The sequence below is a fragment of the Melanotaenia boesemani genome, chromosome 11 (assembly GCF_017639745.1).
Source record: "Melanotaenia boesemani isolate fMelBoe1 chromosome 11, fMelBoe1.pri, whole genome shotgun sequence".
NCBI classification, from domain to species: Eukaryota; Metazoa; Chordata; class Actinopteri; order Atheriniformes; family Melanotaeniidae; genus Melanotaenia; species Melanotaenia boesemani.
This window is the reverse complement of record NC_055692.1, coordinates 16,168,285-16,184,061: the sequence shown is the minus strand read 5'-3', so window position 1 is coordinate 16,184,061 and position 15,777 is coordinate 16,168,285. Positions and strand designations below refer to the sequence as shown.

The 15,777-nt window shown below is 37.6% G+C and overlaps 1 protein-coding gene across 5 annotated transcripts in view; it reads left to right on the top strand.

The window, feature by feature from the left end:
* The first annotated feature begins 785 nt into the window (after window positions 1–785).
* Window positions 786–15,777, top strand: part of ccser1 (coiled-coil serine-rich protein 1) — a 112,005-nt gene continuing 97,013 nt past the window's right edge. For all 5 annotated transcript variants that reach the window (XM_041999746.1, XM_041999745.1, XM_041999748.1 and 2 more), the window contains exons 1-4: window positions 786–954; window positions 5,212–6,229; window positions 6,989–7,406; window positions 10,971–11,155. In XM_041999746.1, coding sequence (XP_041855680.1) covers window positions 5,237–6,229; window positions 6,989–7,406; window positions 10,971–11,155 — 1,596 coding nt within the window. In that variant the 5' untranslated portion in view covers window positions 786–954; window positions 5,212–5,236. The remainder of the gene's footprint in view (window positions 955–5,211; window positions 6,230–6,988; window positions 7,407–10,970; window positions 11,156–15,777) is intronic.

Below are 15,777 nucleotides of genomic sequence, written 5' to 3'. Positions count from 1 at the left end.
TTGCAAACTGCTCGTGGTTTATAAATGCATATGCAATAAAATCAGAGATTTTGCATCTAGGATACTTGGAATTAAGTTCCTTGATGCCTTCTTGTGAACTTGCACTATATAAATAAAACTGAATTATACTGGTGACCAATCCAGGGTGTAAACTGCATCTCACTGGACAGCAGCTGGACTAGACTCCAGTCCTGAGTGACCCTTAACATGATAAAGCAGGCATGAAAAACTGGATGGATGGAAAAAGCATTGAAATATTCAAATCTTTCCTTTTTTATGGTTAAGATTATGTACTTCAGGATATTTATCTTGCTTGTTCACTGGAGTGGGAGGGTGACAAATCTGGTTGAAATCTTGCTCTATAGTTGCAAGTAGTTAAATTCCTAGGTAAAAGTATTGCTATTTTTATGTTGATTTTATAACCATAATGTTCCATTATTTTAATGCCCGTTATGTGCACTGAAGGCTTTATTTTTTTTTTTTTTGTTTTTGCGTTTAATTTTGGGTCCAGCTTTATAACGCTCAATTAACAAGTCTTTTTAGAAAGAGAAAGGCGAAAATACCTAATCTATTCAAGATAGAATAGAACTAAAACCCTAACGTGCGCATCAACGAGGCTCATAGATGATTTTCGCCTGGGAACGCAGTGAATTGTTCACTCAGCCACCTGCCCAAAGATGCTGAGCTGCGAGGAGGAGGCGTCAAGACGTAACGCCATGCACGCTGACGGCCTGTCGATGCAACGCGGAAGGAGGAAAGATACTCCACGTCACTGAGGTGTAATGTTGGCGTCAGTACCACACAAGGTGCTACCTCAGTACGATTTCAGTACCATTGTACGACCTCAGACACCCTCATGTCGGTTATAGTAACTTCTGCGAACACAAGTCGAAGATATATCCAGCCGTTTGTGCACTGAAGAGCCTCCGCAGAGATTCCTGGAATTTGCTGAAGGTAGCGTACGTGCGTTAACTGACGTTTTATTGCTTTTCTGCTACCTGCTAGCCCGACTGACTGAACTACCCAACAGTGCCTTGTTACACAGTATTTCCTGTGGATACTACGTACCGTAACAGTTTGAGGAAAAACCCATAAATTGTTTTATTGATGTAATGTCGCATGGACCATCAGCGCCCGAGCGTCCGTGAAGTGAGCCAGCTAGCTAGTCGGGATTTAAGGTCGGCAGGCTTCAAAGCGTTGTTGACGTTTTCGGGTTGACAGTTGTGGTATCCCTTAGGGCTGCTGCTGGTTGTATGCATTGATATCTCTGCAGGTTATAGCGTGCACTCAGTTTATGATGCTCCTACTTATGGTTCATTTGTGGGGGAAAAAGGAGAAAAGAATCGGCATCGCTAAATGGTCGTAACTACTGCTAGTTACGCTGCAAGTACACAATAACAACACGTTTAGGCCCAGTCATTGAGATTTTGGTGCTGTTGATAAAATATACCAGGATCAGCCCCCCCTCACAAATCATACCAAGGCGAAGGAGCATGTGCAGCTAAACCTTTAAGGGTGATGGATTAGTTATTACTTACAGTCTGTAAAACACTTGTGAAATACATTGCGTGGCTTGTGGTGTGACACTTGTGAAGTCTGTTGTTTTGTTAATCTGCGTGTGTATGTTTGGCCTACACTACACTGTTGAATTACAAATTAAGATGCCACTGTTTTAGCATGCTCTTAACACTGTTACTTTACTTTTCTGTGGTCAATATGGATTTATCTCTTGACCTTGTGGCATTGTTGATGAAAGCCGTACCACATTTTATATTAGATACAATGCAGATTGTTATGCAAGTGCTCATATTTGCTTTGATTTCCCTCTTCACTGCTTATCACAAACTGTTTATTTTATTTTTTTATTTTTTATTTTATAGCTTATTTCTCAAACAATTTCATCTGTCATTTTTCATAACCGGCCATTCAGATTACTACAGGATGAGTTTTTCAGATTATGACGTTATGTGTTTTGCATGTATTTTCTTAGTTTTGTGTACGTTGTTATTTTTCCCACCATGATATTCCCTATTAACACATTATTAAACATCAGATTGATTTTCTGAATAGGCTATACATTGTGTTTACCTTTTTTCTTATTGCCCTGTAAGCAAGATAAATGTTTTGTGTTTACTTGAGCAAGATTTCTGTAGGGCCAAAGGTGAGAGATTATATATATGTTATTTCAGTGACTGGTTAAAGAGGCATACTCTTTAAATGTTTTTAGTTGACTTAACTGATTTTGTAAGTGATTTTTAAATGAGGATTTCTGTCAAACTTAGACTAAGCAATATCATCAGTGTTGTTAAAGAAAGAGCAAGTACCTACAGTTACATGTGTGGTTGTTACATCCCTGTTTTCTTCATAACTTATTTTTACATTTCTTCATTGTATTGTCCTATTATATTTACTTTTTTATATCGAGGTATTGTGATGGAAATATGGGACATGAGAAAATATGGGGTATGATATTACATAGCATAAAATCATAATATGATGATGGATGATATGATGATAATAATATGATGGAAAGTTCACTTAAACCAAATCTTATGTTACATATTGTAACATAAGATTTGGTGTAAGTGAACTTTGTGGTTACTAATGTGAAACAGATCCCATCAAGAACCTGTTTTGTTGGAAACACCCAGTTATTTACGTCAAACACACACACATACACATGCCTCATTTTCTTTCAGACTTGCTGATAATCATGGTTCAGTGTACATTTGGACTGAAATGAGAGAGTTTGCAGTTTGCAGGCTAATATATGGAACATTGTCCTCCAGATAATCAACTGCATAAGATCACACTGTTAGGTGTGCTGATAAGTAAATGCAAACCGTGTAGTGGTGCAAATATAATAATAATAAAATTTCTCATGCTAATCTAGCTCATTTGATATGTGATATGGACATTACGGGTGTGGCAGTCACAAAATGTTAAGAAAATGAAGGAGTCTAAAACCTTGTAGGTGTATAGCTCACAAATACGAATAAGTCTGTATAAATTGGGTCCTCTCTGAATGATCTTAAATTATTCCAATTACTTGCATCCTCATTAGAATGGTAGTCGTGCAAACAATCACCAGATACATATGTGTTTACAATTCATCACAGCAGTACTGTCACCATCTGCAAAGAGGAAACTGAGATGAAATGAAGTTTTGTTTATTTATCACAGGTAGTCTCACTTGTTCTATAGCGACTAAGATGTGAGGAAGCCAGCAAAGCCCAACCACAGCACTATTTCTCTTTGAACTCTTTTCTTAAGCTTTAAATTGGATCAAATACTTGATCATAAATCCTTGAAATGTAGCCTCCCCCTCAATTTTATTTTTTTAGTATATTTAGAAATGTCCCAGTTGTATAGCTGCAGTCCACCATTACACACAGTATGATAATACAAACTACAATTGTGATTACTATATGCCCATTAACAGTTGTCATGGTGAGCATATATCTGCCCGGTATTTTACTCTTGATAAATCCAGAATTATGTTATCATTGGACACTTGGTTTTTATGTTCCTCACTTGTAGGTGCTTGTTGTTGGTAGACAAGAGAGGTGCTCTCAATCTCTTCTAATCTCTGAGGATGTTAAGCTTGTCTGAGTTAACCAGCTCATAGTGCCTTGACCTGGTCAAATTGCTCTGCTGTTCTGAAGCTCCTCCTTCTATCAGACGAGATCATAGCCTTTCCAGGGAAGGCTGTTTGTTGAGGTAGAAGAGGAAGAGGTTGTTGTCTTATCACCTTGGTTCTTTAAAGCTTTTAAAACTGGCCCATGTGTTTAATGTACTCTGTTTCTTACACAGCTATTTATGTTTGCACCTTCAGCAGTGCTCCATGGCACTTAACACATGCCCATTCACCACTAGCATTTCCATGCATGATTGGTGTCTTGATGTAAGTATATCTCTCGTGTGGACCTACTTGCTACTTTCTTTGAGATGGTTTTAGCAATGGTGTTTATACATGGCTATTAATTTTAGTATTTATGGATATTGTGTTGAGTAAACTTGTAATAAAATTAGATCTGTATCACAGCTTGAACTTAATTACATTCACTGTCAAGAAGGCGACACTAATAAGCCACTTCAGTGAAGGGTGTTAATGCAGGCTTATTACACAGATGCAGCTTTTTCAGTGTTACAAGGACTGCGTTATAAGTCGGCCTGAGAAAAGAAAAAAAGAAATGTGAGTATCTACTGAAATGAACACTTCCTTCTAATCTGCAAGTCAAAAAGGGGAACTTTGCTCAGGTCCGACTGGCTACCAGACATTAACCCTGCTTGTAATATATTTACAAAGAGACTTGAGAATTGTGAAACTGATGTTATTTTTAAAATTAAGCTTATTGAGAAATAATCTTCATTATAATATGTAGCATGTACATGCACATAAAGTGAACCCAGTCCATTACATATCTTACCAGCAGTAATCAAATTAAAATTTAATTAAAGCATATAATTTTTGGGATGTACATTTGGGACATAGATTGAAATTACACTATGATGCCACTGTTTTTGTAGCAGATTCAGATATATGATGGCTGAACAAAGAATTCCTCCTTTCATTCTGTGAGATTTCCTATCTCTCTACAAGCCTTAGAACTATCTTTAATCTTATCAAGTATACCAGAAACAGATCTACAACTTAGTGTGTCATCTTCAGTATGCTGGGCATGTTCAGAGATGACCACTTTACCCACATGGGAAAGTATGTAAAAGGATTTTTCAGGTAGTTGCGTTTTGAAAAGGTTTTCATCACAGAAACTTCAAAGGAAGACTCCTAGCAGCAGCTGGGTAAGAATCACTGTTGTACATGCATGCATTATCAATGGCTAAACAGAAAAAATCTATCTCTTAAATGTGACACAACTGTTTGTAATAGAAGCCCACTGCAGGGTAAAGATGTGGCAGAAACTTGTTCAACTCATTCAGCGTGGGAATTGTGAGTCCTTACTGTGATATTTCTCACCTCAAATAATTCACTGAAGCTCTTTGCATTAATTTATTTTCATAAAGTGTAAAATATTTTGTCTTCTCCATTTTGTTGTGTATGGGTTCTGTATGGGAACTTTGTTATATGAAATTTATTGTCTTCCAAAACTGTTACACTGCACAACAGGAAAATCAATGGACAGTGCAGTGTCTGCCTAACTTGTTTTTGTTGAATTGTGTTGATATATTTATGTTTGTTTGTTTCCTCAGACTGCCTCACTGTCTCAGATTCTAGATGGGTGAATCAGGCTCACGCCGTTCCACTCTTGTGTCCCGCCTGCCAATCTTCCGCCGCAGCAGCAGTAAGAGGCAGGAGTCTCTCCCCTCTTCTCCATCCTCAGGCGGAGTGGGGAATGGCGTCCACACCTCCTCGCCTTCCAGCACCAACTCCAGTTCTGGCAGCACTGGGAAACGTCGGAGCCTTTTCCGCACTCCATCACTCAGTTTTACAACTAAACGGAACAGCGATCCACGGGTCCAGCCTATTAACCTGAACCTCACACCCCCCCTGACACAGAGCACTGATGCAAATGGAAATAACCAGCAGACAATAACAACGTCGGTGTCAACAGGATTTAGTGAGGGTGGTAGGCGTTCCAAGTCACGCCATTCATTTGGGTTTGGCAGTCACAGGCAAAAGAAAATCCCACGCTCTCAGACTGAGGATTTTGACAAGGCTTCCTCATCCTCCTCCACAGCCAATCGCAATGTGTTTATCAACTGCATCAGCAGCTCAGGGGCCAATGAAGGCGATGACTCTGGGTTTCTTGATGACTATAGTGGGGCCAGTAATAACAACAAACGGTCATCACGACAGAAGAAACAACTGATGCCAAAGTCTTTCTCCGCTCACCATCGCTTCTCCCGCACATCTGATCATCACAGACCTCCAGAAGTCAATTTGGAACCCCCAAGCTCCACCACAATCACTCCAGGGGCAGGAGGGCTCACCCCAGGGTCATGGCCTGGTGACCTGATTGGTGCAGGTGGTGAGAGTTCACTCCAGTCCCCTATGATATCAGAAGATCGAACCACAGCCATTACTCCTTCAGAGTTTATCCCCATCACAGAGGACTCTGTATCTGAAGTAGATACACTTCCAGCTCCCAGTCCTGGATCTGGTTTAACCCCAGGCCCTGCCTGCATGCCTGGGCTGGTTACTGATGCTGACACACCTGCCCTCCCTAATGCACCAGACAACTTCAGCGTGGTGGTTTCTACTTCCCAGGTAGTGTAATACTAATAACAGTATGTTTTTTTTTTTGTTTAAAAAGTTACACATAATCCTCATACAAAAGCTTAGCTTTAATGACAAATATGTATCACACTGAAATGCTTACTTATTTAAAGTAAAGATATATCTGATTTAAGTAAACAGACTTGTTAACAAAAATAAAAAATGTATGCATTACAGAATAGAAATATTATAACCAGGGGTGTCTTTTAAATTAAGAACAACAGCTATGGGAGTGCCCTGTGGCTCACTGGTTTAACTGTTAACTCCATAATGAGTCTTTCTTACAGCTAGTCAAGACTCAGGCTGATCTCCTGCTTGTTTACTTTTTCCAAGTGCTCTTTCATGTCTATTATGGTAGTGTTTAATAATGGCTAGGAAAAGCATAACAATAAAAAATATTTTCATTTTAAATGTGGCATAAAATTGAGAATTAAGTGTAAGGTATCCTTTTTAGGAAAAGAGCTAAAGCATAGAAAATAAGCAACATACCTCTCATTACTGGATGTCTAATTTGACACCTTTGAGTTGTCAAATTCTGAGAGGATTTTTTTTTGTCAGAATAGGATGTTTAAAAAAATGCAAATATAAAACAGCTGCATTAACAAAGATCTGTTCTTGACTTTTTTGCAACTGAATAGTAGATACATGACATGCTCTGTGAATATGCCAAAACAATCTCTCTGTAAGCTTACTAGGCAACTAGTAAAGTAAATTTCAAGACATGCTCCATAAAATGTCTTCTTTTTCTAGGTTTTTTTTACTCCAGCCCAATCCAGTGCCGAGAAGCCCTTACTTCCTGACACCAGCACAGCCAACAACACAGACTATGAAACTGCTGTTTCCCTCTCAGAGCCTGAGACGGCTGTTACCTGCCTCCCTGTGCAAGATCAATCACCGGAAGAGAGGAAGGAGAGGGAGGAGGAAAGACAGAAGGCAAAGAAAGAGGAATCTGCAGAGAAAAGCAAGGAGTTGGTGCAGGAGAAAAAGACAGGTTACCATACAGAGACCACAAGTGAGAGTGAAGCATGTGTGGTACGTAGTGAGGGTTGCCACTCTAACCCTGAGCAATCAGAAAGGAGGGCAAGAACCACACTCTCTGTTCAAGAAAGAGGAAGCTTCTGTAGCTGCCATGAACCAAGGTCTTCTCACTTCAGGAAAGCACATGCAGGTATGAAGCTCAAGCAAAAATTTGAGATTTTTCATGCCATGTCACTGACTTGTAGTTTCACAACCAGGCTGACCACTTGTCATGGAAGTTGTACATAGACAAAGTAATTTTTATAACTCAGGTTGTCTCTTGTGGGACTGATCCGATCCAGTCTCTATATTGGGCACCGATATTGATTGAACGATAATACTAACTGTGGCAGACGGAGGCCAGCTGGAGGAAAATGAGTCACATAACCGCCAATAACGGCCAAATAAAGGCAAAAGGGACGATTTGCTTAGAGAGTAGGGTTGTCATGATACGATAGTAAACGAGACATATTCATGTCAGTCTCAAAGTCTCCAAAAACATCAGACAAAGCTGCTAAATTTGTTGCTAGTCGCTTAAAAAAAAGGCTAGAGGTAAAAAGCTTGCTAATTAGAGCTAAGTTGACAACACTGTCAACAATGGGTCCTTCTGGGAGATGCTGTAGGGACCGGGCTGCCTGCTCAAGTGCCTGTTTAACATGGGTAGAGACGGCTGGTCCTTTCCGTGAACCAACAGACAGCAAAATGGCCTTTAAGCATTGATACCCGTGCTAATTAATATCTAACTAGATATTATATTTTAGAGTTGATTAGTATATGAGAATCGTTTTTTGGTTTTTTTTGACAGCGCTATTAGACAAGAGTCCATAGCACCTGCTGCTCCAGTCTCAGCCTGAGTAATATCGGTTTATCAAACCAAAATTTGACTACTTCCCTTTAAGAATCTGCAGTGGTGTGGGAGGACAGGAAGCTGTCTGCTCCCCAACTGGATTATTTGATTTATCACCATCCAATCAGATGGAAGTATAAAGACAGGGACGTCAGCCTTGTTTTTTCACAAATAAAACACACACACACACACACAAAACTTTTTTTTACAAGCATCTTATGCACATTCACAAACTTGAAATTTTCAGGGAGATTGTTTTTACAGGGTGACAAGCTTTGTTTACAGATACAAACTTTATTTACAATTGCTAAGTGTTTGGCTTTATATTGAGCCCACAGACCTGAGACTGGAGGTGAGGGCCAGAAGGTTGTTCTGAGAGCTTTGGTGGAAAGGCAGCTGGTACGTGGATTCTGTGACACAGCAGAGCAGTGTTAAGTTTTGGAGTTTAGGAAAGTTAACAAGCTGAAATGCGCTTGGCTGAAGCTGAAACCTTGATCTGGCGATAAGATGAGATTGGAAGCCAGTAAATGTAGCCAGGCTGGTTGGGCAGCACAGGTGGAGGCAGATTTCAGCACACCATCTGTACTTTAAGAGGAAGGGAATGGGTAGAAAAGAGCTTCGTCTAGGAGGCACTGGCAGCAGTTGGCATGACCCAGTAGTTTGGACAGTTGAGTTGGAAATATGTCTACAGCCTGATAAATCAATGCCAGCTGAGGGATTTCATATTAAAAATGTCCTCCTTAACTAAAGATTTGTTTATATTTTTATCACTTCACCTTTAATTCTTTTTTATTTTTGAGGTTCATATTTTGCTGTTTTGCTTTGACTAGTAACAAAAGAAAAAAAACTGTACTTAGTCAAACTGTAATTTTGACTAATTTTAACTGCACAGTTTGTGCTGTTGTGTATAATTTTTATTGAGAATTTGTAGCTTACAAGCAGTGGAAAAGTTTGTTTATTGAATTTCCCAAAAAAAACAACGTTTTTTTAAAATCTGTTTGGTATCACGGTCGTTTGTGATGTTGTTAATTTGGGTAAAATGTTTAAAAAACTTTAGCAACATGGCTGAAAGACACAAGAAAATCAAGGATTTGTTATGATAGGGTAATCATCTTTTATGCCTTTTTTACTGTCACCATTTTCTTCACCTCCTTTTTTTCTGTCTTTGTCTGCTTCTACTTCATTTTTACCTTGTTCATCATTTTTCTATTTTTATTTATTATTCTCACCTTCCTCTTCATCTTTGACTTCTTCACTTTCATCTTTACTTTTGCTTTCTTCTTCTTGGCCTTCTCCTTCTTCACCTTTAGTGTTCTAATTTTTTCACTTTTACCTTCTTTGTCATGTATGCATGTCTAGTATTTTTTTTTTTTTTAACATTTACTTTTTATTGAAGAAATGCAATCTACAACTTGAAAACAGATCCACTTCTCTCACAATTTTTAAAAAGTATAAAAAAGAAAAAAAAAAAAAAAAAAAAAAAAAAGCATGTCTAGTATTTTATTAAGTGAGTGAGCTTTCATAAAGGGAAAGCTATCTTGTACAGTGCTATATGTATTAGGGATGTCACAATGACTTAATTTCACAATGAATTGTGGTATTAAATGCCACAATTGATTAATCATAAAGATTCCTCAATATCGTCAGTTTACATAAAAGATCATGTCTGAACTATAACGGCAGATCAGTGCAACTTGCACAAAAAATGAAAAAAAGTTCATTGATATATCTAATGGTAGACATTTTCTAAATGTAAAGGATGACGATTGTCAGAATCTTCATAAATACAAAGTGGTTTTTGGCATTCTCTCACCGAGATTTTTACAATGGCATACGTAATAAATTTGTTAATTATTTATTTATTTTTTTAAAAAAAAGGGGATTAACGTCTTTGCATTTGCTTTAATGCATTAATTTTGACAGCCCTAATTAAAACTTAAAGACCTATAAGGAGTGTTCATGTGATTTTACACATTCATAGTGTTGGAAAATTAATGACCACATTATAATTGTAAAAGTGTGATTATTTCTTTGACTATAATCATACCAAGTAAATCTGTAATCGTGACGTCCCTAATATGTTTGTGTGTAAATGTGTGGGTGAAGAAGAAGCAAGAAAGAGGAAGAGAGAGAAGGTCATGTGTGACTTCCTCATGGCTTGCTGCTCTTTGAGATTATCTGGTAATTTCTGCCTGTTTTCAACTTTGTCTGCAGACCACAATAGAGGAATTATAACAATCCTGGTTGTATGACTGTAGAGTGTTTCCTCTAAATTTGAACATTTCCTCTCTAGTTTAATTTTTATACCACACTTTCTTTATAGGCACTTGATTTTTGCAAAACAGTAACAGTAACTTCTATTTTAACGAAATAATAAAGCTGAACAGTTTGATGAGGGGACATTTTACTACACCCCTACTTTTTGCATTACTCAACCCACTGCCAAGTATACCTCTACATCACGACAAACAAAACCTGGTTTTACCCTTTAGGGGGTGATTTTAGTAATTTTTGACCCCCAAAATCCCCCTTTTTAAAGAAATGAAAAGATATACTAATTTTATCAACAGTATAGGTGGTTTTCATCACAATTAAGTAATACTATGTTGTTTACAGCACCTACGTCTGTGGCGTAAAAGCAGTTTCTGGCATTTTTCAAAATTTGGCAGTGGGTGGAATTGCCAAAAGTAGAGGATGTTAAAATGTTGACTGAGTAAAAGTGGCTTTGTCTACTTTTCTTCTCTACAGCAGATAGGTCTGACCACAATAGACAATAATAAAAAGATGATAATATTTCAACAGTTTAAATTAAATATATCTTTTTACATGTCTGAATTTCTGATTCACTTTCCTTTTTGTTTCTTCCAGCTTCTTTGTGTAGCAGTGCCAGTCCCTACCATGAGGTGATGCGCTTGGAAAGGCGTCTGCGCTCCTCATCTGAGGGGGCTGGTGGGCCTCGTATCCATGGAAACCACAGGGATGCCCCAGGCATCGAGGGATGTGGGCTGCTCAAACACAGAAATAACTCCTCATCGTCCAAACTGGGAAGTCTGGTAGGTGTTAAGCCATGTGTGTGGGTGAGATTGTTTTATATTAGCAAGATTATTAATATCAGTCTGTGGTGTTATTGGCTATGAGTCCTGGTTATGGTCATGCTCTGTTGTTGCCCAGATGCCCCTTGATGCCCACACACAGTCAATGACCACATTATGACCAAAAAGACTGACATGTGCCACTCCTTTTTCTACAAGACAGAACAAATTTATTTTACTTAAATTACCAATACAAGTGTAAGTAGATTACATAAATCAAATAAACTAATAAAAATCAAAGCACAGAGCAGGGGAAATTTAAATGAGGCAGAAGTGCAAAGTGAAGATGTGAAATCGGAAGACAAATTACCGACTAGTATACATCCACTGTAGTTACAGGGAGCATAAAGCACCCCTATTTAAATGAAGGAAATATAATTTACATCGCCACTTCAGTCTTCTCTTCTGTCTTTATCTCAAGCTCTCATGTCATAATAAGCTGTGGAAACCTTGGATTAAAAGCATTTTGTTTTTGTATTTCTACATTTATTAGAAATAAATTTATACATACTTCAAATAACCCACCTGAACACATTCACACACAAGCAAAAAACACAACTACACAACAAAACCTAATGAAAACTCTTATGTGGTAACTGAGTTCTCTGTAATTTCATGTATTGGAGATATTTAAATGAGAATCTTATTCATGTAATAATGATGTATGGTACTGTATTAATTTTGTCACAGAAAACAGCAGGTCAAGTAATATTAAACGTGTAATTTGTAGAAATTTCATTAAAAACTATGTGACTCAATCAGGTTACACAGATAAACTGGACTGGTGGTAGGGGCCAGTATAATAATATCCTATTGATTCTGCTTTGTTTTGCATTGGTTTTGCCTTGAAACTGATAATACTTTCCAACACAACACGAAAGGGAGGGTTTTTGATACATTTTTATGAAAATATTTGTGCACAAAAGATAGCATAACAATGGAGAGAAATATTTTACAACATTTTTTTAAATTATTTGTTAAATCTATAAGTTCCTGGTTTTTAAAAGAAAATACCAAAGAAATTGGTTATTGTGACATTTTTTTTTAACAAGTATTAGTATCAGGCCAGGGTTTCATATACATAGCATTTTTTACAATAGTGTGAAACATTATATAGCCTCATTAAAAGCAATCCTAAAAACAACCACTTATTACCCCAAAAAAGTACACCAGGTTTTGCATTTATTTGCCAAAGACCTGACTACCTTGTCATTATTTTTCTTCCGTATAGGATGCTGCATAATGGTGGGGTTGCAGCGTCTGGGCAATTGGTATTGCCACCTGTCAATAATAGCAGTAGTCAATTAAAACATTTCAGCCAGGTGACGTTACTTTTTCTTGAATCCATTTGGCTCTCTTTCTGGAAAAGGGATAAATTCTTGTATCTGTTTGACTGTTACTGGCCTTGAAACATGCACATGCATGTACTATACATGCAGAGCAGGGGAGGAACTGCAGACATGCACAGTCCAGCAATGACTGTGCAAATAGCAAGCAGCAGTTATTATGTATAAGAACCTGTATGTGATTCTGAGTGCTGTATATGTAGACACCAATTACAAATTTATCTCAAACAATGCATACTGAAAGTTTGCCGTTCTTTAATTTAAGGTTGTGTAAGGCAAATTTCTGAAGTTCAGTGCGACGGTGGATGTATTAAGTACTTAGAAAAACTTTTTCAGTCATCTGTCAGGTTTAAGCCTTATATCCTCTGTGTTTACTTTGTCTGGTTGCACACATTGCACTTGTTTTTGTTAATGCCTGCTTTAGCTATACCCACTTGAGTTTCTGGCAATGGCCTGAAACTACAACTGGGTATGGACTTGTTTTCTCACAGCATGCATAAAGAAGCTCTGTGAAAGGCAAGTTAGTTTAAATCAATCCCATTTATTCGAGCAGAGACCACAAGCTTCCTCTCAGAGATTAAACAAAGAAGGAATAAACCCAGCACATTGCTGTGTACATTTTGTGTATTTATGGACTCCTGCTGCCTCTTAACTTATACTTTAGTAAACATGGTTCCATCGCCGTCTTTTCTCCTCTGTTCCTATGGATGTCCCTTCAGGTATATTATGTCTTATGTATACTATGTCCCAACACACTTAACCTTCATAAAAGTTTATTGGTGGGATCAATGCCTTTGCAGCTGATGGAAGAGTCCAGATTTAGATATGTTAGCACTTGCTTGGGTTTATTTGCACTAATCCATGTTTAATATAAATAATAGTATGCAAAGAGCAATATCTTAATTAAACATGTAAATAGTAAGCAGAGTAATAAAATGTTTGGACTGGTCTGAACATTGTTTATACATTTACCATTTATAAACAGCAGCCTGTGCACATGTATAGGACAAAATAGAGACAAACTTAAGTATACCATACTTAAGAGTGTGCTAGGGGGAACTTCACAGTTTCTTCGCAATCACAGCATGGACACAATATTTCATTTAAATGAAATCAACATTTGGTTTGCAGTGACAAATGACTAATTTATTGAATTTGCACACATAAACTCTGAGATACCTTTATGAAATGACGCAAGCCCATATTTGCTTGAGCACTTTGGTGATAATACTATGACAGTGACAGTGACTACACTTAAAACTAGCACACCAAAAAAACATTACATACAGCATTGTCAAGATATTCTCTTTTATCAAAGAGACAAGCTTCACAGCTTTGAACATGCACACTTATTAGCAGTTTGAGTGACGTACAGTGTATTCAGCAATCCACTTTACGTTGACTGCTTTACTTACGCATTTCTGCTGCTGCTTAGCAGATGCTTGGAAGACATAATTTAGTTTACCCCGTGTTTTCGTACTCTAAACACAGATTATGATTACAACCTTGTAAAAGCTGATGATTTTAAGTGACACTTGGATTAATAAAAAACAGGTAAGGATACTTTTTCTCTCTAAGACAGAATTGTAATAACCTCAACTAGATATTTGACAATGAAGATGTCTGCAAACATTAGATATGATTCACACTATTATAATATTTCATAAAAGGAGTAGTAGTAATTATCTTACATACGTGGGATCAAATTAGAATTTATTTTCTTTATGTCAGCAAGATTTTTAGATATGCATTGTATTTATATTGTCACTGTATGGCCGACCAGGAAGACTAGGTTGTTGGTGCATTTGATAGTAAACAAGTTAGACTCTTGTCAGATTCCATTCAAATCAAATCAAATCAAATCAAATTTTATTCATATAGTACTTTTCATATCAAAGAGCAGCACAAAGTGCTTTCCATACTAACAGTAATTAGATATGACATTAAAATAATTTCATCATCAAATAAAATAAATCAATAAATACAAATAAGCCTTCTCATACCCAAGTATAGCTAAAGCACACAAATTAGGATGCAGTACAGCAACCCACCAACCACCCAGACAAGGGTGATCACAGCAGCAGCGACCCTGCAGACTGAGGCGGGAGGCATAGCTCCCGGCATGGAGGATCCCAGTTTGGAAAACAATGGGGTTTAAATAAAAAGTTAAAAAATAAAAAAGATCAAATAAACCTTAAAACAATAACAAGAGGGCTTCACGGTTGTGTGGTGGTTAGCACTGTGACCTCACAGCAAGAAGGTCACTGGTTTGAGCCTTGGCTGGGGGGGGGGGTGTTTGAGCGGGGGCGTTTCTGTGCGCAGTTTGCATGTTCTCCCCGTGTATGCATGGGTTGTCTCCGGGTACCCCGTCTTCCTCCCACTGTCCAAAGACATGCATGTTAGGTTAATTGGTTGCTCTAAATTCTCCCTAAGAGTGAATGTGAGTGGTTGTTTGTCTCTGTGTTGGCGCTGTAATGGACTGGCGACCTGTCCAGGATTTACCCTGCCTCTCGCCTGCTAGTTGCTGGTATAGGCTCCAGCTCCCCGCAACCCTGAAATGGACTAAGCGGTATAAAAAAACATAACTGAATGAACAATAATAAGGAAAAATGAATAAAAAAACAAAAAACAAAAAGAAGACTGCCCTGCTTTACAACTTAGTTTCTTAAGAAACTTAGGAAATAGACTATTAACTATCTGAGTTGCTTTTAAGAGCAAGATGTCATATTATCATGCTCGATACCTCAGAATTAAAATTTAGTGTATGATACGCAAACATAACTAAAGATAATTAATTTACATCTTATGATTTACTCAACGCTCAAGAGTATCACACTGACTTTGACGCAACAGATCATCCTGTTGACATTGCCATATACTATAGAAATCATGGGAAAATATGTACATTAAATTCATGGTCAGGATTATGAAACTATGCATTCACTTTAGAACAAAATTACCATTATAATCAGTGGGATTTAGCCTATGTTTTTAACACTTTAAATACATTGCTTGTTGAAGATTAAATGCATGCTTTTTTACCCGTTCTGGGATGAGGGATTATTCTGACAGGAGTAGTTGTTAGAAAATGACAAATGTCAGGCAATAAAATGTGGATAAATTCTTATTTTGTCATGTAGGTTTTATTCAACAAACTGATTTCCAATTTGACTGGACATTCAATCCTGGTTGCCCTTAGGTACATTATAAACACAACTGGCTGTGAAGGGCCTATTC